The sequence below is a fragment of the Bos mutus genome, chromosome 15 (assembly GCF_027580195.1).
Source record: "Bos mutus isolate GX-2022 chromosome 15, NWIPB_WYAK_1.1, whole genome shotgun sequence".
Classification (NCBI taxonomy): Eukaryota; Metazoa; Chordata; class Mammalia; order Artiodactyla; family Bovidae; genus Bos; species Bos mutus.
The window spans coordinates 30,890,488-30,915,549 of NC_091631.1; the positions used below are offsets into that span (position 1 = coordinate 30,890,488).

At 49.7% G+C, this 25,062-nt stretch overlaps 1 protein-coding gene across 1 annotated transcript; it reads right to left on the minus strand.

The window, feature by feature from the left end:
• Nucleotides 1-658: 658 nt before the first annotated feature.
• Nucleotides 659-14,258, minus strand: RHOG (ras homolog family member G). The gene is made up of 2 exons (XM_070383824.1): nt 14,109-14,258; nt 659-1,868 (listed from the first exon to the last, which is right to left on the minus strand). Exon 2 carries the CDS (start codon nt 1,806-1,808, stop codon nt 1,233-1,235), a length of 576 nt encoding a protein of 191 aa, XP_070239925.1. The 5' UTR covers nt 1,809-1,868; nt 14,109-14,258; the 3' UTR covers nt 659-1,232.
• Nucleotides 14,259-25,062: the final 10,804 nt, after the last annotated feature.

Below are 25,062 nucleotides of genomic sequence, written 5' to 3' on the forward strand. Positions count from 1 at the left end.
GCTTACCTGTTTGGAGCCTCATCTCTTTGTTTCATGGAACTGAGGTGGGGAATAGGCTCCAGGACAGAGGGAATAGTCTATGACCAGTATGCCCCACCCCGACCAAACACACACTTAGGCCTTGGACTCTCCCACAGTCTAAGCCGATTTTGATGAGGAGGAGTGACTTTTTCTGCAGTGACTCCAGGCTTGGAAGCTCTGATACCTGGGAGAGCCTTCAGTTCAGTTCAGTTCAGTTGCTCAGTCGTGTCCGTTGAGGCAAAGGCCTGAGTGCTAGCCCCAACTCTGTCAGTAAAGATTTGTCCCCCTGGGGGTATAAGAAGACAGTTCTCAGGGCATGACTGTGAGAGCACCTACCTGCAGGCTGATGACTCAGCCTCTCCCTTTCTGAGCCTTAGATAAGGAAGTTTTTCCTCTTGCTTTGCATCCCAGACTACTGCAGAATCTGTGGCTGGGCCCCAGGACAAGACTGGGGCCCCTCCAAGGGAGCCCAGAGCTTTGTTAGGGAAATTGGGGGGTGGGGGGACCACAATGAAGTCTATTGTCCCCTGTCCCCTCTTGTAGGAAACAAAAGGCTCCCAGTCTCTGGGGAGTCCTAGCCCATGCTTGGTCCCTGCCCAACCCCCAATGCCCAGCACACAGGGAGGAGCCAGGGCCATTGGAGACAGGAGGTTTTATTGATGCTGATGGGGGTAGGAGGGGCCCCCAGGAGCCCGGAGGGTGTGGGGGTGGGGCTGAGTCAGTCAGCGGATGCTAAGGCTTAGGCACATGAGGGTAGGTTAGGGCACATTCATCTTCTTAGGATTCTGTGGCTCCTTCTCTGGGGCAGGGAGAGCACATCATGAGGGCGGAGCAATCGAAGAGCAGCGAGGGAGAGGTTAGGGATGGCAGAGCGCTCCTAACCTGAGAGAAGGCACCACAATAGGCAGCAACATCTGGTCAGTAGGGGGAAATGGGGAGGGGGCACCTGGTTGGCTTCTTGGGGAGGGGCCCGTCCTCAGCCTGGGTGAGCTCTCAAGAATACCTGGTGTTCCCAAGCAGAGTAGGGCAGGGCCCAAAGCCCCTCTCCCTGTGGGCCTCCTTCAGAAGAAAAAGGCACTCGGGGAGCCCCCTTGGCAAGGGGTGCCAGAATTAGTCCTTAAGGCACAGCTGGGGGCAGACAAGGCGCCAAGGCACAAAGGCACAACTGGTTGGGGGGGGGGCAGGGGCAGCCTCCAAGCTGAGTGCCAGGGTCACAAGAGGACACAGGACCGCCCACGCTTGACAGGCGTGGGGTTGAGCACAGCCCGGACAGCCTCGGCAAACACTTCCTTGACGCCGTCCTGCTGCAGGGCCGAGCACTCGAGGTAGCGCACAGCGTGGATCTGCTTGGCCAGCGCCTGGCCCTGCTGCGGCGTGATGGGCGCCTGGCCCTGCTCCTTCAGGCGCCGCAGGGTGTCAGGCTGGGCTCTCAGGTCCTTCTTGGTGCCCACCAGGAGGATGGGCACATCAGGGCAGTGGTGGCACACTTCTGGATGCCACTTGTGCCGCACATTCTCATAGGAGGGCGGGCTGGCAATGGAGAAACAGATGACAAACACGTTGGTCTGAGGGTAGGAGAGTGTGCGGAGGCGGTCGTACTCCTCCTGGCCCGCTGTGTCCCACAGGTTCAGGTTCACCGTGCGCCCGTCCACTGCACTCTGGGCGCTGTAATTGTCGAACACTGTGGGGATGTACTCCTTGGGGAAGGCGTTGGTCGTGTAGCAGATGAGCAGGCATGTCTTGCCCACGGCTCCATCGCCCACTACCACACACTTGATGCTCTGCATCGTGGGTGCAGCTGGAGGCTGTGCCTCCTTCCCGTTCTGGGTCCCTCTGGATGCAGTGACCTGTGGACAGACGAGAGGGATACTCTCGGTTAGGGAGTCCTGAGAAGAAAGGATGGGGGCATACAGAGGGGAACCAGCTCCAGTTCTATTAACCTGACACCATCCTGCAATCCCATCAAGACAGACCACAGACAGACAGACATAAAATGGGAGACAGGTCCTGAGACCAAGCAAGGATGCTCAAGAATAAGGAGGCTGGCACTAATGTGTAATATATTATGTGAAGCATGTAAGTTCTGATGGCAGACTAAGGTCAAAATCTAGTTCTGTTATCTCCTAGCTTTATGACCCTGGACAAATTACTTAACCTCTCTATGTCTCATTTTCCTAATCTGTAAAATGGGGATGAAATAATACCTACTTCATTGGGTTGTTGTGAGGATTATATACATTAACATGTGTAAAGCATTTAGTACAGGCTCTGGTCATAATACAGAGAAGGCGATGGTACCCCACTCTAGTACTCTTGCCTGGAAAATCCCATGGATAGAGGAGCCTGGTGGGCTGCAGTCCATGGGGTCACTAGAGTCAGATACGACTGAGCAACTTCACTTTCACTTTTCACTTTCACGCATTGGAGAAGGAAATGGCAACCCACTCCAATGTTCTTGCCTGGAGAATCCCAGGGACGGGGTAGCCTGGTGGGCTGCCATCTATGGGGTCACACAGAGTCGGACACGACTAAAGTGACTTAGCAGCAGCAGCAGCTGGTCATAATAAGCATTCAATAAGTATTAGCTACTTTTGGCCATAGGACTGGAAAAGGTCAGTTTTCATTCCAATCCCAAAGAAAGGCAATGCCAAAGAATGCTCAAACTACTGCACAATTGCACTCATCTCACATGCTAGTTAAGTAATGCTCAAAATTCTCTAAGCCAGGCTTTAGCAATACGTGAACCGTGAACTTTCTGATGTTCAAGCTGGTTTTAGAAAAGGCAGAGGAACCAGAGATCAAATTGCCAACATCTGCTGGATCATGGAAAAAGCAAGAGAGTTCCAGAAAAACATCTATTTCTGCTTTATTGACTGTGCCAAAGCCTTTGACTGTGTAGATCACAATAAACTGTGGAAAATTCTGAAAAAGATGGGAATACCAGACCACCTGATCTGCCTCTTGAGAAATCTGTATGCAGGTCAGGAAGCAACAGTTAGAACTGGACATGGAACAACAGACTGGTTCCAAAGAGGAAAAGGAGGAGTACATCAAGGCTGTATATTGTCACCCTGCTTATTTATCTATGCAGAGTACATCATGAGAAACACTGAACTGGAAGAAACACAAACTGGAATCAAGATTGCCGGGAGAAATATCAATAACCTCAGATATGCAGATGACACCACCCTTATGGCAGAAGGTGAAGAGGAACTCAAAAGCCTCTTGATGAAAGTGAAAGTGGAGAGTGAAAAAGTTGGCTTAAAGCTCAACATTCAGAAAACGAAGATCATGGCATCCAGTCCCACCACTTCATGGGAAATAGATGGGGAAACAGTGGAAACAGTGTCAGACTTTATTTTTTTGGGCTCCAAAATCACTGCAGATGGTGATTGTAGCCATGAAATTAAAAGATGCTTACTCCTTGGAAGGAAAGTTATGACCAACCTAGATAGCATATTCAAAAGCAGAGACATTACTTTGCCAACAAAGGTCCGTCTAGTCAAGGCTTTGGTTTTTCCAGTGGTCATGTATGGATGTGAGAGTTGGACTGTGAAGAAGGCTGAGCACCAAAGAATTGATGCTCTTGAACTGTGGTATTGGAGAAGACTCTTGAGAGTCCCTTGGACTGCAAGGAGATCCAACTAGTCCATTCTGGAGGAGATCAGCCCTGGGATTTCTTTGGAGGGAATGATGCTGAAGCTGAAACTCCAGTACTTTGCCACCTCACGCGAAGAGCTGACTCATTGGAAAAGACTCTGATGCTGGGAGGGATTGGGGGCAGGAGGAGAAGGGGACGCCAGAGGATGAGATGGCTGGATGGCATCACTGACTCGATGGACTTGAGTTTGAGTGAACTCCGTGACTTTGTGATGGACAGGGAGGCCTGGCGTGCTGCGATTCATGGGGTCGCAAAGAGTCGGACACGACTGAGCAACTGAACTGAACTGAACTGATTTTTCCTCCAGGAAGTACTGACACCAAAGGACGGTGCAGATGTGTAGGGATCTACTAGACCCTCTATCAGATATGCACCCCTCCCACTGGTATACTGGAGACCGCTTCTGGCACAGGTTACTCTGAGATGCAGCCATGGGTGGAGCCTCCCATCTCAGGACCCACCAGCCCCAGAGCACTGACACTTCAATTCCAAACATGACATCTTGGCTACTGACTGCAAACCGAAACGTGTTATGAGAAGCCTGTTGAGTAAGGGGCACAATTCTCTAGGCAGCTGCCAATCTCAAACTAGGGTGCCCTGGGAATGGTGAAAAGGAGGGAGAGCTTACACCATCATTCGTGGAAGCAGGGGAACCCTATCTGGACACACAGAGCCAGGCTGGTGACTCAGTGCAGGGGAACACTGGAGATAGAGCCAAGGCTGGGATTTGGTCTGGAATCTGGGTGTGTAATGATGAGCGAGGCAGAGGCCGGGGGTCCCAGACGTCTGCATCTTCTCTCAAGGAGGGTTAAAGCCCAGCCAAGAGGGATGAACAGAAGAATAAGACAAAAATTTGATTTTCCCCTTTAATCTATCCCTTTCCTGAGATCATGGCCTGTGCCTCTGAAGAATCTGAGCGGCTTCTGGACTTTTGGGCAGAGAACAGTGTCATTAAGTACTATCACTGAGAAGATATGCTGGTATCAGACTGGTCAAGGATTCTAATCACAGCTCCACTAACTAGTCAAATATGATTCTCAGGCAACATATTTAAGTTTCCTAAGCCTCAAATTTTCTCATCTGTAAGATGGGGATAGAGCTGGTGAGACTATAAAATAAGCTAACATGTAGAGAGTGTTTGGCATGAGGCATGGCACACAGGAAGTGGCAAATAAGTCAGCTGCTGTAATTATCTGTGGGGTAAGTTTGAGAGGAGTCCCCGTTCCAACCATCACCTGGTCACCTCTGCAGCTCACAGGCCCTTGAGGTGAGGAACTGCTCTTCCGAATTCTGGAACAGAACAGAGCTTCCGGAAACCCTGTGATTATTTATACTGCTGTGGCAAGGGTAGTCCTCTAATTGACTACTTCCTCTCAGCCACGGGGGACTTTTTCTGGCTAGTATGTGACTTCCTTTCCCTGCAGCTCTCTCACAACCAGGTCCCTGCTCCCTGGGAGGGGACAGCTCTGTGTATGACAGTATGACACACCCAGTTCTCTTAGCTATCTCCTGCTCCACCCAAGCGCTATCATCCCTGGCCCATCTTCTCCATTTCACTTTATACACAGCAAAACTGTACCCTGGTCTGCCAACACTTATCCTCCAACCTGTCCTCTCAACTATTGGTCCCAAAGCCTCAAAAATCAAATTTGGAGGGACCAGGGGGAATCTACCACTGGAAAGTAGAAAAGGAATCCTGGTGGTGTGGAACCTGCATAGAATCCAGGGCTTGGTCCCTCCCAGCTCCCCCTCCCAGGCCCCAGCTTCCCCTGGGACCAGCTGGGAGGGAAGTGAGTTCATTCTATGAGGCTGCCTCTCTGGTTTACAGTAAAAATATTTCCATCTTATTTGCATGAATAAATGTGTGTTCAACCTCAGAAGAGCAGATAGAGGCCTCAAGGGTATGGGTCCAGAAAGAAGACAAGGACCCTCTAGGGCACTTGAGGATTTGGGACTGAAAGTCAAGAGAACTCAGCCAAGTCCTAGCCCCAGGGCTGCTTTGCTGCCAACTCACTGCAACCAAGCAAGAGGCACTTACCCTCTCTGGGCCTCAGTTTCCCAATCTGTGAAATGGAGAGAAAAAAGCCTGTGCAAGGATACTAAGTGGATGAGATGAGACACTAAGAAGCCTGGGGGCAGAGGACAAGATGGTGGAGATAGGAAAGGCCCCTGGGAGCACAGGGTCGGGGTGGGAAGGTTGAGTCAGTCAGCAAACGCCTAAGACCTTGGCACCTGAGCTCAAATCAGGGCATGTTCATGTTCTCAGGATTCTGTGGCTTCTTCCTTGGGGGAAGAGACAGCATCTTGGGGAGGCAGTGTTGGTGCCATTCCTCATGTCCACTGGAAAGTTGAGGAGAACCCAGCATCTTGAAGAGCAGATGCTCTCTAGGCCTGTAAATCTTTAGCTGCACACAAAGCAGGGGAGTGGCCATGGCTGTGTGACCAGGAACTCCCCCCCGCAAGCCCAGCACTGGGCTGGCCTAGGCAGGAAGGCAAGGAGGGGACTCTGGCTGACAGTCACAAGGCCAGAGAGACCAGAAGTACAGCTGGCTCCAGGCAGCTTTCTAGGGAGGGGTTATCAACCAGCAATCAGTAAATCAGCCCTCAAAGGAGCGAGGAGGGAGCAGGAAGCTTCCGGGCTGGTGAGGGAACAGGGACTGACACCGGAAAAGAATCACGAGGGAGGTAGTGTCCAGAAACAGGCAGGGCAGAGGCAATACAACATAGGGCCAAGGGCACCAGATCCCTGACTCTGACCTTCTGGGATCACCTGCTGACTCTACCCCTTGATTAAAAGCCCTCCACGGTACAACCCTTTACAGACCACATGGTATTACATTTTTTCATCCTTCTAACAACTCATTGGTACTATTCATACTTGCAGATGAGGAAACAAACCCAGAGCAGTTAAAATAACTCAACATCACACAGCTAGTCAGCACAGGACCCTCCCCCCCTTTTTTTAAACACAGACTCCAATTTTGCAATCCAAAGGCCTATGCTTTCCTCAGTGTGTCACACAGCCTCCAAGTTACCCTTACCAGCTGACTTTGTGACCTTAAGCCTGTAACTCACTTCCCTTCCTGGAACCTTAGTTTCTTCATTTGTATGACAGGCGTGATAAAACTCACCCTCCCTGTCTCAAAGGGCAGCAGGGAAGATCCTGGGCACAGGGATGAACATGCTTTATAAACCTGGACGTGGGCTGCACATAGAAGGTGGCAAAGGCAAAGCCTTTCCTACCGACAGGCTGGAATCATTGAGTATACAGGTGCTTGAGAGGTGGCAGCAGCCCAATTCTCCCCATTCAGGGACAGTTCAGACCCTTATCCTCTCTCCCAGGACAACTCTTTTCTCTGAACACCTATGGCCTGAACTGGGTCAAATAAGTTCCCATAGCTCATTTAAGGAGGGCGCATGCTCAAAAGGTAGGATCTAGCCTGTACCATGCAGGATAAAGAACAGTCAATGCTGTAGGAGGCCAGACAAGGACAATGGCCTGCCTGGGGCTGGGGGATCGACTGTAACTTATTCACTAGGTCACTTAAAAAAAAAAAAAAAAGAACTTTTGTTTAGTATGTAAATAAACATTTGCAGATTAGTATAGTCTTAGCCATATTATAATGACTTGTTCTGGCTTTCTATTCTCAGCTTAATTCAGATCATGCCTGGTCCCTCATCTTGGCTTTCAGAGTTATTCATAATCTGGCAAAGGTTTTGGAGTCAGATAAAGAATCTGCTTGCAACGCAGGAGACACAGGAGACTCGGGTTCGATCCCTGGGTCAAGATCCCCTAGAGAAGTTAATGGCAACTGCTCCAGTATTCTTGCCTGGAGAATCACATGGACAGAGGGGCCTGGCAGGCTGCAGTCCAAGGGGTCACAAAGAGTTGGACACAACTGAGTGACTGAGCACTCTACACATTCCACAGAGCTGGGTTTAAATCCTAGTTCTGCCATGATGAGCTAACCCTAATAGTATCAACCCTATAAGGCTGTTATATAGATGAAGTGCGTTGATACACAATGTGTATGTACTAAGCAGGTACTTTGAAATGGGAGTTCCCTGGTCCAGAGGGGTCTTCACTGTCCTATGTAAACAGGCCAGGATCATTCTGGCCTCTGAACTTTTCCTCCTGTTCTTCTCTCTGCTGCCACTCCTTCTCCCCTCTCAAATCTTACTGACTCAAGACCTGGCTTAAGTCTCATGGTCCCAAGAGACTACTGAATTCTCCTTTCTTTGAACTTCCACAGTATGGCCACCCTTGTAACCCTCCTTTGGCTCTGAGTCACGATCCTTCTGCAGTAGTCACATACAAGTTCCTTAGCTTGTGGATGCCCCCCTGACCAATACTGAAGCTTGACCTCCTCGACTCCCCCACCAAAAAGCTGAGTACAGGCTTCTGATCTGCATGCTTCTGTTTCAGTTACTGAGATCTGCATAAACAGGTCAGAAGCCCAGAACTGGACTGACACCTCCATAGTCCAAATTGCAGTGCTGAATCTTACTGGACAGGAGTAGCAGCCAAAAGCTTTGACTGGGATAGGCAAGAATCTTTCCTCCCAGTACCAGTTTGACCTGGCTCCCGCAGGGAGCACAGTCCAAGGGGCTCATCCTATCTGAGCATAGTCCCCAGAGCCTAGCCTGTACCCAGTGGGGCCTGGTCTTGGGGTGTGGCCCAGGCAGGCCCAGAATGGGGGAGGGAAAGGAAGCAGCATATTGCCTGATTGCCAGATCTCTGTGGCAGTTGTAGCAGGGGAAGTGTCCCAACTGGGAGTGGGGGAGGGGAGGAATAGGCCCTAAGAGCTGGGGGAGTATGAAGGCAGTGGGAACTTACTGGAGCCTTTTAATCTTCCTCCCTGACACGGGAGATCCCCTCCTGCAGTCCTCCCTGAAACTCATCCTAACTATACATCACTCGGGGTATTCTGATCCTAGGCTCTGGCCACATCACCCAGATCCTCTCCACAAGCAGCCTCCACATTCTCTTCCGTAGAACACATCAAGTAGCCATATTCACTGTCCTGGTGAGAATCCAGCATTTCTCCATTTCCACCCTTCAGTCTACCACTCAGCAGCTCAGAAGACTCCAACTGCCTCAAAGGATCCCCTAATTTGTCCTCCAGAGCCAAGCACCACTGCCACCTCCTCCAGGAAAGTTTTTTTGTAAACCACCCAAGTCACCAATGACTTATTCCATCCAAGGTCTGGGTCCTGATTTTCTCACAGGTGCAGTCTATCTCAGTCACGTGGAAGCTTATCTGAATCTCTTGTCACTAGACTGGGAAGGCCTAGAGGGTAAGGTCCTGGCCATGTCTTTCTGGGCTAAGCATGGCATGCAGTGGCTGTCAGTAAATAGCTGAACGAACTCAATCTGTCCTTCATGTCTTTGCACATGGGAGTTCCTCTTTCTGGAATTCTGCTCCCCTTCCACTGTCACCCCACTCCACAGCCTCCCAGTCCTTCAGGGCCCAGCTCCATTCCCCAGCTTCTCAAGGACAGCATCCCTTCTGCCCCACCTCCCCCAGTACTGTTATTTAGGTTCATTGTGCTGAACTAACATGAGCTTCATGAGGAGGGAAATCTGTCCTGCCTACTTCCACAAGCCCAGCAGAGGGCTGAGCAAAAGCTGCAGACTGACTGACACCTCCTCTCTCATCAATTCAGACTTTGATTCTGGGAAGAAGGAAGGGCCTCCAGGCCCAGGAGACACCAGACAAGGGTAACTAATTTCCTCCCCTTGAGTATGATTTAGGGTAACTGAGGGAGTGCCCTGTCCCTCAGCTGGAAGAGTGAGAGGGGTTGGAGCAGGCATAGCTCTAGTCCAGTGGTGATAAGGAAGATGGGTAGGAAAAGTGGTACTGATGAGGCTAAGGACTGGAATATCTGAAGACCAGGGCTGGTCAAAGATGAGGTCAGGGTCATGGTCATGGTCAGTGTTAGAAACAGCTTCAGAAGTTCTGCCAGTCTGTCTGTTTGTTTGAAGGGGGGAGTAGGAGAGGCATGGTACGAAGAGGCTCAAAGGGGCTGCAGCTGGGCTAGCAGGAGGAAGCTGGGGGAGACATGAGGTCAGCATGGGGCTGGGACCAAGCCAAGGGCTGAGTCTTGCTTTTTCTTCCCCTTCTCCCATCAGCAGGGACAGAACCCAAGACAGCCTAGGTTCCCAGCCTTAAAAAAAAAAAAATCACGCTGGAGAATTCTCCACCTCTTTCCATTCTCCACCCTTTAGCCCCCGTGGAGGATCCTGCAGACAGAGTAGGAGATGGAGGGAGTTGAGTCTACCCACTAGGGATTGGGGAGGAGGAGGGTACAAGACAGATATAGCTGGGAGGGGTGTGGGAGGCTGGGGCCCTTTCACTCAGTCCCAGCTCCTCTCCTTCTCCTGGTGTCCGAGCACCTGGGGTGCTCCACATACAGCCAGCCCCAGGGCCAGCGCAGCAGGCTGGGGCAGCTAAGGAGGCTGCCCTCCTCCCCCACCAGGCAGCACAGAGGAAGGCTGAACACTTGCTTCCTCCTCCTTCCTCCTCCCCACTAACAGCAGCTCAGCAGTCCTGGGGCCCCACGGAAGGCCCGTGAAGTGGCACTTCCTTTGCCTCTGCTCATTTCACACGAGGCTGTACAGAAGTGCCATCCTCCCAATCCTGCCTCCCCACCTGAAAATACCCAGAGACCCAGGGCTGCCCAGACACTTCAACACCGCCCCAGACCTGAGGGGGTTTCCACAAGGGAAAAAAACATCAGGGAGGAAACTCCGGCATCTATTTTCCACTGTCAGTGGGGCAGAGCTGGAGCCGGGCATCGGGTACTCCCCCATGTTGCTGTCCCCTGGCAAAGTCCCTGACTCTCTGGCCTCTTCTCTTGTGCTTTGGGGAAAGGGGCCACACACCCAGACAGCTACTTAGACCTGTTCAAGGTGGGGTCCAGAGTTGGGGGCCCCGCTCTGAGGAGCCTCTTGAGGGAAGGAGAGTCAGAGCTATCAGTATTCCGTATGCTCTTTGGAGCTATTGATAGGCAATTCCTTACTTCTGAAGCTGAGCCACAAGACAGAAAGCTGACAAGAGTTAGTTACAGGATTGTGAGCAAATCCAGGACAAGGACCTGGGTTTCCTGACCTCTAGCCTGGGAATGGGCCCACTGCTCTGACCTCATTCAGGATGACCCTACCATAGTTTATCCCTTCAGGAAATGGGCCAAAGGGGCCAGGTTGACATCTGAGCCTGTTTTGCTTCCAGGCCCTCATGCCTAGCCAGTGCTGGGGCATCCGTGATTCAGAACTGACATTACTGGACAGACAGCCACTCTCCCAGCTGAGGAGAGCCTCCTCTAGGCTCGAGCTCCGGGGGAGATGCCCTACCCCCATGACATGAGGACAAAAGAGGAAGCTGGACCCTGGACAGGAAAACCAATCTGTTCTGGGGAGGCGGCCCAGGCTTTGTCTTTGGTTTCCCTCTTCATAGAACCCTATGAGCCTCACCACTCACAGGTATACACTGTGTATGCAGGAGGGGTCTTTAGTCTGGGCCCCCATCTTCTTTTCAGTTGCTCAGCTACCTGCATTCTAATATCTTCCCAACTGTCTCACTACAGCCACAACCTCTCAAATCTTCCTGCTCATGACCCCCTAAAAATTTACACCAGCCACTTCATCTGCCGTAACATCTTGCCAGAAACAACTCTCCGTATCTTAGATTCTCAACCAGGATCTTGACCTGAGTCACTTCTCTTCATGTAAAGACCCTGACCATAGTTTTTTTAGCCAAGACCTCAATGGTAGCCTCCTATAGCAGGTACATATTCCTCACCCCCACCCTCTGCAAAATATTTTCCCACTTAGATTCCTCCCACCTTGGTTATATTTTTCCGGTGGTGGCTTTCATGCAATTAGCTCAAACTTTCAGTGGGGCCAGGTCTTGTCTGGGAGAACCCCTGTTTCATCCATCCTATCTTTACTCTTAGAATTCTGTTGGTTGCTCATTTATCTAAAATAAGTACTGGTTTGGTAGGTGGGAAGTCAGGACTCCTGGGTGGTTTTTTAACTGAGCCCTGATGCTGGGAAATTCCTTGCATATATGTCCTCCCCTGAGCTGGGATTTTTATGCAGGTCCTTGGGACTTCCTGCTGGGGCCAAACCTCTATACCTCCCAGAATGTCAGTAGGACAGACAGGAGTGCGGAGGAAGAAACAATCATGGGAACAGACAACTGTGAGAAGGGAAGGAGACATAATGGGGTACAGGAATGGTCCTTAAACCTAGCTGTGCTTGGGAATCCCACAAAAGTAGCACTTGCTGTCCTCCACTTCTCTTCTAGTGGAGAGAAATGAATAGAGTAGACCTGAGAAGGCAGAGGGAAGCATGATCTCTCAGCATGCATCCCAAAGGCTCTAGAATGGGGACAGCAAGGCTTACAAAGAGCCAGGCCGGATTTCAGTTAGACTCGGAAGAAATTCCCGACAGAGAGGGAACAGGCTCTTAGGTGAGAGGGAGAATATTAAGGATGCCTGAGGAAGAGGGGTAAGCAGAACTCTAGAGAGTTTCCTGGTCACCAAGGCGTTGATGCCGCCCAGGGCACGTGGGAATCTGGCCTGGGCAGCCCTGAAAGCAGCAGGAAAGAGCAGGCAGACACCTTTGCCTCATACCCCTCTTTTTTTCCTGAACTGGAACTAAGACATTTAAGATTGAAGTTAAACCAGCCATAGTCTTCCCTCTTGAACCCTGTACTTTCCTTCCGTCACACCTAGCTGACCTGGTTCCCTTCTCCCCACCAGGCGGTGCTGGAACCAGTGAGCAATGCAGTCAGGGACCTTTAGGCTGTCCCCCAGGCTCCAGGCCTGGCCTCTTGACTAAGCACCTAAGGGTCTGGGAGATTTTGATTTCCCACGGCCTCTCTCACCAGTCCTATTCAATATTGTGTCACTCTACCCTGATACTCCGAATGCTACAGACTGCTTCCTCCTACCTAACCACAACCTCACCCACTGCAGGTTCCCTTCATTCTGCTGGCTTCCCCTGCTCTGGGCCCTCTCAAGGCTGAGAGCAGTTATTTTGTCTCCAAAAGATAAAGATATGTACGTGTAGACACTTGCACGCACATACACATCTACAGAGGTTTTCCAAACCCTTCATCACTTTTATCAAGGGGAGGCTGCAGCCCGCCTCTCTGAATTAGGGTGGTCTGAAAGGTTCCCCAAAGCTGGAGATTCTTTACTGAAACGGAAGGAGAAGACAGGGATCCATCAAAGTGAGGGCAGACGGAAGAATCAAGAGGGTGGATATGTGTGCAGAGCCAGAAGCTGGGCAAAGAAGGCAGCAGGGAGGCCACAGGGAGAGGACAAGGATGGACAGAGAAGCAGGGCAGGGGAGAGGTCAGGGGCCAGGCATGACTGTGTGTTTGGGGGAAAAGCAACTGGAGAGGATGCGAGAAGAGGGTGACAAAGGCTTTGAGAGTAGAGTCTGAAGAAGGAATGGAGGAAGACAGAATGAGAACTTGTAGAGTTCAGGGACTAACAATGGGGGAGAGGGAAGACTAGGAGATGGCTCATCATTTTCCAAGGCGAGAGTCTTTGTGGCCTCCCAGAAGCCCTATTCTCTCCATCTCCTACAAACAGTCCTGCTCTCAGTGAGGCCCTCTCGCTAAGGATGATCAGCACCTCCGAGTAAGAGCCCTTCCACTTCTGTAATAGGGGAAGACCTGGTTCCTTTCCTTCCTCCGTCTACCCCGCCAATGAGCAGTGCCAGGCAACGGCCAGCTAGGCATAGCCGATGTTTGCTCACTACAATACTTGTTTCTCCGTTCCAGGGATGGAGAGGTTATGCTTCAGACAGAGACACACAGAAGCACTGGGGTCGGCCGGGGGTCCCCCACCCTCCTGAGCACAGAGGACCCTTGGGCTGCAGTCTGGACCGGCGTCGATCTTCCAAGGAAGGAGCTCCTTCTCCGCAGCCCAGGGCTTCAGAGGCAATAGACAGCCTCTCCCTCTACCTCACAAGTGTCACAACTGCCAAAGCAGTTCTCTAGCCCAGGGGCCCCTTCCCCTCAACACACTTCAGAACAGCCCTCCCGCAACTCCTGGGGGCACCCCATCTCTGAGTCCCATCTCCCAGCTCTGAGCTCTTCCCCTCAGAGACTTTTCTCTCGGAGCGGGAGCCCCTCCGACCTCAGGAGTCCCTCGCGGCTCCCGGGGGCCGGTACCGCCGCCATCGGTACAGGAACCCCCACCCTCCCGGAGCCGTCGCCGGCTCGCAGTGGCCCGTGCCCGTCCCCGCCCCGCCCGGCCGGCCGCGCCCGCCCAACTTGGAGCGAGCCGAGCACCTCCCGCCGCGGCCTCCCGAAGCCAAACTTCCCGGGCCTGCGCTCGCGTCCAGTCCCGGGCCGGCCGGGCTCCCTTTCCCCGGACCCTCAGCCCGCCGGCCGGTGCCGGGCCTCACCTGGTGCCCTCCCCGCTGCGGGGGAGCCGGGGGCGGCGGCAGCTGCTCGGGGCTTGAGAAGGAAGTGAGAGCGGGAGGCCGGAGGAAGTGGGGGGGGCGGGCCCGCCGGCGGGGCGGGGCGGGGCGCGGGAGCGGGCCGGGCCGGGGCGGGGCCCTACCAGGAAGTCAGCGGGCCGGTCCCCCCCACCCCCGGTCGCCCCCAGCCGGTTGGCCCCCGGTGCTGGGCTCCCTCACCCCAGCCCTTTACCTCTGAGGCCTTTTAGGTCAGGGCGTCTAAGGTCAGTCCTCCCAGCCTCCTTCTTGCCACCCTCACCCCAGCAGAGGCCCTAGCCTAGGCGCTTGGGTTTTGTACCCCTTCATCGTATCTCGCCCCCACCCACCCCTGCGAGAAGATGCTGAGAACGGGCGCCCCTAGGCCTGGTGCCTTCAGTCAAGCCCCGGGATCGAGCGATGGCCCAGGCTGGGATTTGGCTAGAATGGGTCCGGCTGGGACAGTCCCCACCCCTGCCCCGAGCCCCGGGGGAGCGCGGGGTGGCGGTGATTCAGCAGTGGGAAGGCCCCAGACCCCTGGGAAGGGTGCGGAGACTGGGGGAAGGGGAGCTGGCGTCAGCACCCGGGGAAAGACAAGATCAGCAGAGGCGCAGGCGGAGCCGCGGGCCCCAAAAACAGGATGTCGTGTCGTTGTTCCGCACCCGGCGGCTCCGCGCGCCTGGGCTCCGGGGAAGAGGCGGGGCGGGGCCAGGACGTGGGGCTCCCCTCGCCCCCTCTTCTCGCTGGGGCGCGCAACTGCTTGGGACAGAAGGACCGCACCCAGCCCTGAATCCTGCCGGGGCCCTGGGGACGGGCGGGTGGGCGGACTCGTGGGCGCCCTCTGGTGCTTCTGCTCTTAGGTCTTGCGCGTGGAGCTCTGACTTGAGAAAATATTCTTCGTCCAACACAAACTTTCTGAGTGCCTACCACGTGGAGGGCTGCGTGCTAGGTGCTATAGAGGAAAACAGAGACGTTAACGAAAGGCTCCTTGTCTCCAAGAGGCTTTCCAGAGAAAGAGGAAGAACAACTCCTAGAATAAACTGTTCAACTTTTCTGAGCCTCCATTTTATCTTTGGCGATATAGAATGACATCCCCGTCATCCTGTAGTTGTGAAGATGAGAATGGATGTAAAAGGCCTGCTGCCAGTGGCTGGCTCACAGTAAACACTCAACAAATACTTCTTTTTCTCTTTTTAAAAATCATATTAATGTAAGAATGAGTTCCCAAAACACAACGTGCCTGCCCACATCTTGGGGTCTTTGTGCATTCTATTATTTCCGCCTAACTTCTGTATTGACTGCCAGGCGAAATAGACTCAGCCTTTCACAATCTGTCCTTAATGGACCACTGCCTCCAACAAGACACACACACACACACACACACACACCTCTGCCTTGCACTTGGTAGTCTCTCCCAGTGCTGTCTAATCGAAATGTGAGCCACATATGTAACTTAAAATTTTCTAGTGCTGACATTTTTTTAAAAAGTAAAAAGAAGGAATTCCCTGGCAGTTCAGTAGTTAGGACTCCACCCTTCCATTGCAGGGGGCACCTGTTCAGTCCCTGGTCAGGGAATTAAGACCCCATCAGCTGTAAGTCCTTCCCCCAATTTAATTAAAAAGAAACAAGTAAATTTTAATTTTACTAATATATTTTTCTTAGCCCAACATATGCAAAATATTGTCATTCAACTTCAACATGTAATCAGTATAAAATTATTGATTATGAAAATGAATAGGCTATTTTATATTCTTTTTTTGTGCTAAGTCTTTGAAATCTAGTGTATGTTTTACACTCAGAGTACATCTGAATTTTAGCTAGACACATTTCAAATGCTTGATGGTACATGTAGCTAGTGGGTATGGGAACAGAGATGTTAAAACCTCCATCAGATTCAGGCTGGTAAATGACTGAGTGGATGAATTCATTCTCCATGATTTTTCTGCTCAAGCATCCTCAGAACCTCCAGGCAGAATTTGGGTCTCTCTCCTCCCTCCTCTGGAGAAGGCAATGGCAACCCACTCCAGTACTCTTGCCTGGAAAATCCCATGGATGGAGGAGCCTGGTGGGCTGCAGTCCATGGGGTCGCTAAGAGTCGGACACAACTGGGCAACTTCACTTTCACTTTTCACTTTCATGCATTGGAGAAGGAAATGGCAACCCACTCCAGTGTTCTTGCCTGGAGAATCCCAGGGACTGTGGGGCCTGGTGGGCTGCCGTCTACGGGGTCGCAAAGAGCTGGACACGACTGAAGCAACTTAGCAGCAGCAGCAGCAGCAGCCTCCCTCCCCACAACACTTGAGACATACTCCTCTCTGTAGAGGAGAAGAAACCAGGAAAGACAAGGGGAAAATCTGATTTCCTTCCATATTCTAATGGGAGCCCATGGTTGGTGCTTGGCATCTGATGATGAAGGAAGCATTGTGAGTTCCCATTAAAGACAGGGTTTAGTGGAGGACCACATACTAAAATGGCTTTCATGAAGCCATTAAAAATTGTGTCCTAGAACAAAGGTGTTTGAACTGTGTTTCTAAAGTTCTCTTCCCAGAATTTGAGTGTGGGAAAATAGTGGGGCTCTGGCCTTCCTTCCCTTCAACTAGAATTGGTTTGCTTTTGTCTAACTTACATACTAGTGTTCTGAATAAAAGTCTCATTAAAAAAAAAAAGTTTTCTGCAAAAATATTCGAAAGTCAATTTTAGAAGCATAGCGGTAAAGATAGGTGCAGGAGGCCAAAAGCCTGGATTGGCAGCCTGGGATGACTGCATTTCCTAAGGCATTGGTCTTGTTCATGCCTGGTCCTGGTTCAGCTTGCTTAGGTGGGAGAAGCTGACTTGGCCTTGAGAATGTCATGATCTAATGGGATCCAGGACTGCTATATATCAAGCTAATCGCAAACAAGGAAAGGGCCCTGGGCTAGGCTTCAGAAGAACTGAAGCCTAGTCTTGGCTCAGTCAGACTGGCTTGTGAGACTTCAGACATGGTCTTGCCTTACTCTGGGTCCCAGAATCCTCCACTGGGAAGCAAGGAGTTGAACCAAGATGATACCTTTGAGCTGTGACCTTCTATGATACATTCTTCAAAATAATCATTAAGTAATTAAGGTTTATGCATGTAACATATTGCTCATACTTCTTTAATACCATTTAGGTCATCTTGCTTTGTGCTCCAGTTAATTGTATCTGTGTCTAATGTCTGCCTTCTCCACTAAATATACATCCTTTGAGTTTGTGTCTGATTCATCTCAGTGTCCACCCACTGGGCCTGGCACAGACAGGCCTGAGCACACATTTGCCTTCAGTATATTGTGGAACAAAATTGCCTTAATAACCCATAACTAATATGTGTGGACGCGTCAGAGGCCAGGTGAGTTGAGGCTACTTTTATGGCATGGGTTTAGGAAGGGCCAATAAGGCCAAAGGAGAGGGAGACAGGTAGACAGGTGGAGTGTCTGCAAAGGCTTCTTGGAGGAAGAAGATAATGAGACAAAGAGGGTAGGAAGAGGGCACAACCCCAGATGGGCTGTTTCTTTCATTTGCTTTCCCTGAATGGGTGAATCCTTGGTAGACAGTGTACATTTGTGTTCACAAGCAGCTGAGAGAAAAGGTCACTGAACTAGGACATTTAGAAGTGAGACAATATATGAAAGGACTTGGTGAGGTTGGATAGAGGTCAGAGACAGGTTCTGGAGGGAAACGGTCCTGGATTCAAATCCTTGTTGTACCACTTACCTTGTGGCTTTTGACAAGTCACATGACCTCTCTTATTCATTCCTTAAACACATATTTATCGAAAACCTCTGGGCCAGGTATAGTGTCACATGCCAGTGATGCAGTGGTGAAAACAAAAAGACAAGCCCCTATCCTGATGTAACTAGCGAGGAAGATAAATCTTAAACAGGTAATGATTCAAAAGTACAGAGTGCTGTAAGAGTATATGACAGAGCCGTTTAGTTTCATTTTAAAATCGGAATGACAATACTGTGTACTTTGTGGGATTATGAGGATTCAGTGAAATGAGCAAGCCAAGAGTCTAGCAGATTGCCCAGGGTACAATGAATAAACATTACTTAATTTCTCCATTCACTCATGTTGTTTTCAAGTTATTCCCCCTGATAATTTTTCCTTCTTTCTCAAGGTCAAATGCTAAAGCTGATTCAGTTCCCCTAAAAGCGCAAGATGGAGACAGAGAGGAGGAGAAAGGCCCTCACTGGTCTCACCCCTGCCCTGATGTTTTCCAAATGGGTCTTTCCAGCCTGGTCCTCACTGAGTTCCAGCTTCTATAACCCACCAGTGGCACATAGGATCTTCTGCTCAGTCCTAGTCCCAGCCTCTTCAAGCTAACCCTAAATCTGAAAGTCTTAGTTGCTCAGTTGTGTCCAACCCTTTGTGACACCGTGGACTGTAGCCCACCAGGCTCCTCTGTTCATGGGATTCTTCAGCAAGAATACTCGAGTGGGTAGTCATTTCCTTCTCTAAGGGATCTTCCTGACTCAGGGATCGAACTTAGGTCTCCTGCTTTGTAGGCTCATACTTTACAGTCTGAGACAACATATCTGAGCTCTTTTTCTCTGATGTGGCTCCAGGGACTCAATTGTCTTGATTCCCTGGTCTTCCCTTTCTCAACCTGCCTGAGTAGAAATGGGAGTCTCCCCCTCCTCACTCTTCTTATTGCTACCCCCAAAGACAAACACGTCTCATTTCACGAAATGAGAACATGATGGACAGAACAGGAGATAGCAGAAAGAACAAACGGGAAGTGGCAAATGAAACAAATGTCTGGAGTTGCATCCTCTGATCCATTGTATCCTCCGATCCATTGTTCTTGATTCCCTCTAAGGAAATAACTGGATGGGGGGAGGGGGAACTAAGCACATGCCCAATCCCTTCAGGAGTGTCCTTCCTCTCAGATAGGCAGTACAATAGTTGTCCTGTTTGCCTCCAGGACATCTTTGCATCTTTGAGATTCTCCAAACCAGGTGGTACCCAGGTCTTCTGGCGTACTCCCCTCTGGGAAATTCTTTCTTCTTCAGCCCTGGTATTTTCCAGGAGTGGCTCAGCTTGCCCAGAGTCATGCAGCAGAGCCAGGATGTGAATCTAGTCAGTGTGACTCCAGACACCCTCCTCTTCCCTCAGTGCTTGTACACAGCTTGTCTGACTGCTGTAGGCAGTTACTTGTGTAATTCTGTGTTCCTTCACCTGCCCCATATCGATTTCTCTCAAGACATTATCAACAAGTTCTAATTACTCTTCATCTATATATTTCCCCTAAAAACTGAGCTCTTTGGGGGTATGAACTGGGTTGTTACAAACAGGGGCTCAGTAGATGTTAAATGAATGAATGAACATTGGCATTAAGAGTCTAGCAGGGCTTCTGCAAAGGGAGATGATTCTCTTTGTGAAGCTGGCCTGGAAAAAATTGTTAGAAGCCGAGATTTCTGTCCTCATTCCCTACTCAGCCAGACTTTGGGCAGCTTCTTAGTGATAGCTGTACTTGCCATTTTTGGACACCAGGGAGCAGCACTGATAGATAATACAGTCTAAACTCACAGATTGCTAAATTTTTCTGAGCAGATTTCGGACTCTTTAGCACACTTCTTCTGAAGATTCTCACTTTCCAGATGAAAGCTATTGGTAATCAGAAACCCTCTGGTGTAGAGAAAGGACAGCTAAGCTACTATAAAGAACACACATCATTCATTCATTCACTTTTATCAAGTACGAGTTCTGTACTGAGTATGGTCCTAGCCTGAGAGTATACAATGGTAAATGAAATGAAGTCCTTGATGAGCTCAGAAGCTAATGGGGAAGACAGATACTTACTAGATAATCATAATTTAGCTATTTAAGTACCCTAAGGTATAGCAGAAGACAGGAGAGACAAGGTAAGTCAAAGAGGGAGTCAAAGGAAGGAAGGTGACTTTTAAGCTGACTTTATTATTTTTTTGAGCTTTTGGTTCATGCTATACTGTCATCAGTGGTCAAGGCATGGCTGATTTATATTACTTGAACTGAGAATTGAAGGATGGGGAGGAAATCCCAAAGGAGAAAGAGAACATGACACAATTCATCTTAGGTTCAGTTTCTTCATCTGTAGAATAAGTGTAGTCTCTGACTTACCTAGCAGAGGTCTTGTGAGGGAGAGATAAGATAATAGATGTGAAAGCTCTTGCAAATAGTGGAATAGAGGCATAAAAATTGTTAATTAGTTTGATTTAGCCAACATCTGCCGAATGTAGAGTGATGCAAGGGAGATAATCTTGGTATATGGTAAAGGCTTGGTATATAGGTTTTAAGAAAACACTGAGGGGACTTCCCTGATGGTCCAGTGGTTAAGAATCTGCCTTCCAATACAGGGGACTTGTATTTGATCCCCGGCTGGGAAACTAAGCCTGTGTGCTGCAACTACAGAAGCCTTCATACACCTTAACTAGAGAAAATCCACATGTGGCAGCGAAGACCCAGTACAGCCAAAAAACCCAACATTAAAAAAAAAAAAAGACACCAAGATGAAAAAACAAAGCAAAACCAATCTCTTGGTTTCCTCCTGAGACTCACAATGTGGTGAGGGGCTCTTACGGAGGCTACACTTAGATGAGAACACAATGTAAGGTCAATTGAGGTGAGAGTCACAGCTTCTGATCCAGAAAGATCCATGAGGTCTCAGGTTTTTCCTACCTTGCTGTGCTGTGCTTAGTTGCTCAGTCGTGTCCAACTCTTCGCAATCCCATGGACTATAGCCCGCCAGGCTTCTCTGTCTGTGGGGATTCTCCAAGCAAGAATACTGGAGTGGGTTGCCATTCCCTCCTCTAGGAGGTCTTCCCAACCCAGGGATTGAACCCAGGTCTCCTGCATTGCTGGTGGATTCTTTACCAGTTGAGCTACCAGGGAAGTCCTTTCCTACCTTATAGAATATTAAAGCTGAACTGGATCAATAACCGGGTACCTACCCATCCTATAGTTGGGGAGACTGAGATCCAGAGGGAAACTAGCTTTTCTGATGTCACATCATGATCTGGGAGTCAGAGATGAGACAAGAATGTTTCTCCTGTTGTCCAGGCCATGGTTTTTGCTTTCAGACACCATTTATTTTTAATTGTGGTAAAATACACATAATACGAAATTTACATTTTAAGTGTGTTAAGTACATTCATATTGTTTGGCAACCAATTTCCAGAGCTCTTTTCATCTTGCAAAATGGAAACTATATCTTAAACAACAATTCCCTATCGTCCCTTCCCCTCAGCCCTAGTGACCACTATCCTACTTTCTGTGTCTATGAATTTCACTACTCTGCTGCTGCTGCTAAGTCGCTTCAGTCGTGTCCGACTCTGTGTGACCCCAGAGACGGCAGCCCACAAGGCCCCCCCAGTCCCTGGGATTCTCCAGGCAAGAACACTGGAGTGGGTTGCCATTTCCTTCTCCAATGCATGAAAGTGAAAAGTGAAAGTGAAGTCGCTCAGTCGTGTCCGACTCTTCGAGACCCCATGGACTGCAGCCTACCAGGCTCCTCCGCCATGGGATTTTCCAGGCAAGAGTACTGGAGTGGGGTGCCATCTCCTTCTTCATTCACTACTCTAGGAAACTTATATCGCTGGTGGTAAAGAACCTGCCTGCCAATGCAGGAGATGTAAGAGATGCAGGTTCAAGCCCTGGGTCAGGAAAAAAGATCTCCTTGAGGAGGCATGGCAACCCACTCCAGTATTCTTGTCTGGAAAATCCCATGAACAGAGGAACCTGGTGGGCTACAGACCATGAAGTCTCAAAGAGTCAGACACGCCTGAAGCAACTCAGCATGAGGCACGAGGAACATATATATTTAAATATATATATATTTATATATATTAAAATATATAAAAATATATATTATATAAGTGGAATCATATAGTATTTGTCCTTCTGTGACTAGCTTATTTCACTTAGCATAATGTCCTTAAGGTTCATTCATGTTGTAGCATATAGAATTTTCTTCCTTTTTAAAGCTGAATAATAGTCCGTTGCATATATACACATATATATAGTCATCCATTTATGGACATTTACTTGTGTTGCTCCCACCTTTCAGCTATTGTGAATATTACTGCTATGAAAACGAGTGTACAAATATCTCTTTGGGACCCTGCTTTCAATTTCTTTTGGCATATGCCCAGAAGTGGAATTGCTGCAGCATATGGTAATTCTATTTTTAGTTCCCAGACACCATTTTAGCCTCACAGGAAATGCAACAGGCTCCGAGAGTCTCAAGGTCTTGGTGTGAATTGGTAATAGACTCTTGCTTCCTGCCTCCAAGACCCCAGCTCTTTGTACCAAATGGGTTTTGCATCCATACCCCCAGAGAAATTACATGGTAGCTAAGAGAAATGATGCACTTGAATTTAAAAGAGCTGTATTAAGCTTGATTTACTTTCCTCTTTTGTGTTCTTTTACACAAATGAGTGCGCAGGCAGGTGGACTGGGTCAGGGAGAAATTATAAACTTATAGTCTGAGATCAATTTAGGCTACAGTTGCGCTTTATGTGGCCTATAAAGGGTTTCATACCTTTAAAGGGCTGAATCATTTTTTTGTCTTTAAAAATTTTTTTAATTTAATTTTTATATTGGTGTATAACTGACTTACAATGTTGTGTTCATTTCAGGTGTACAGCAAATATACACTTTGTTCAGTTGTACATATACATATATCCGTTCTTTTAGAGATTCTTTTCCCATAAAGGTTATTACAGAATATTTTTTTATAAATTTTAAAAATAATTTAAAAAATTTATTTTTGACTGTGCTGGGTCTTCGTTACTGTGCAGGCTTTTTTCTAGTTGTAGAGAGTGGGGGCTACTCTCTAGTTGCAGTACGCAGGCTTCTCATTGCAGTGGCTTCTCTTGTTGCTGAGCCTGGGCTCTAGGGCGGGCTCAGTAATTGCAATTTTGGGCTCTAGAGCATGTGTATTTGTGACTCAGTCGTGTCTGACTCTTTGTGATCCCATGGACTGTAGCCTGCCAGGCTCCTCTGTCCATGGGCTTCTCCAGGCAGGAATACTGGAGTGAGTTGCCATTTCCTACTCCAGAGAATGTTCCCCACCCAGGGATCCAACTTGAATCTCCTGCATTGACGGGCAGATTCTTTACCATTGAGCCGGTTGTTATAGAATGTTGAATAGAGTTCCCTGTGCTATACAGTAGGTCCTTGTTGATAAAGGGGCTATATCATTTAAAAGTCCAGACTTCCATCTTCTCTTAAAGATGATCCAGCAATACTGAGTCCACCTTCCTGCCTGCCCCCAGGGTGCCCCAGCCCCTACCACTCCCTATTGCTCTCATCTACTTCTGTCAATAAGATTAGCTATTTTCCCACTTTGCTGTTTGAGTTTAAGGCTATGAGTTTATCAGGGGCTTATCTTCTGTTAGGGCCAGTTTTCCAACATACAGTTGTTAATAAATATTTGTACAATCAAATGAATTAACTTATGTCAACCAGCTTTTGTGAGCACTTACTACATATAGGGCCTGTGACTGGATGGCCATTTCCCAGAGATGAATAAAGCACAGGCCCTAACGTCTGAAAAGTCATAATCCAGTGGGGTGGTGGAAGACAGATATGTATATGGTCCAATTCTGGACTTGAGGTGGTTGAGTAGAAGTTTCTGAGGAGAAGATCTTAAACTGTATCTTTCAAAAAATATATATTTATTCATTTATTTGCCTGTGCTGGGTCTTGGATGCAGCACGTGGGATATCCCATCTTTGTCGAAGCATGCAGGATCTTTAAATTGCAGAATGTGGAATCTAGTTCCCTCACCAGGGATTACTCCCCTGCCTTGGGAGTGCAGAGACTCAGCCGCTGGACCACCAGGGAAGTCCCTTGAATTGTATCTGGAAGAATGAGAAGTCAGCCTTGTGAGGGAGTTGATGGGGGGGCCCTGGAGGGGAAGAGAGTGTTTTAGGTAGAAGCCACAGTAGCTACGAGGGCTGGGAGGGGCTGAGATTCCATGTGCTTGAGGAACTTAAGACCAGTGTTACCGAAGTTTAATAAGAGAGTGGGGAGAGTGGTAGTAGATGACGTCGGAGGTGTATTTTTATATTAACAGCCTAACTCTTAAGCCCGGCAGCTGTTGGGCAAATCCGTGTTCCCGATCTTCAGAGGGCTTGCTCAGAACAGGTAGCTGGCTTAGCACGGTCAGGGTAGGGCCGGGGCCTAATCCCTTCTCCTGCCGCCGGTGCCAAGGACAGGGCAGGGCACAGAGCAGGTTTCAGTAAAGATCTGCTGACAGCACACTTGAGAAGAGAACAGGAAGTGCAGGCTCTGTTGAGGGAGGCCCAGACGCTTCTCCCTCTTTATAGGGGCACTCGTTCTCAAGTCGCTACCACCCTCAAGCCACACACAGAGCTGGGAGAATGAGATGCAGGGAGGAACCTACACAGGCCCTACCCGCAGAAACCTCAGAGGGGAGGGGGTAGGGGGACGGGTAGGAAAACGGGCTGAGAGAGTTAAGGGAGGGCATCCTACTTAGCTTGGATGGCGGGGGGAGTGGGGGGAAGCAGGTCAGGAAGGCAGATATGGGGCCCTTTGGCCATTTAGGAATGTGTGGGGCCATTTTACCTATACAGGTTTGGACGCTTCGCTTTGTTTTCTGGCATCATTCCTTCTGAAAACACTAGCAGGCCCCAATGAGTTTCCCCCCGGGGCGGGTCCTCGCTCTAATTCCTCAGCCCTCTGCAAAGGGGCAGGGCCTCCCAGCGAGCTCCGATCCGGGCCGCATAACCTAGCTTTGCCCACCAGGGGCCGCTGCACAGGGGTGACTAAGCGCGCGGGTTCCTAAGCTGCAGAGAGGCGGAAGCCGATTGGCTGCGGGGCGCGGCGAGAGGGGCGGAGCCTGGGATGCCGGCCGGGAGTAGGGGGCTGGGAACGCGCCCCCGGCTGAACCGGGCCGGGTCGT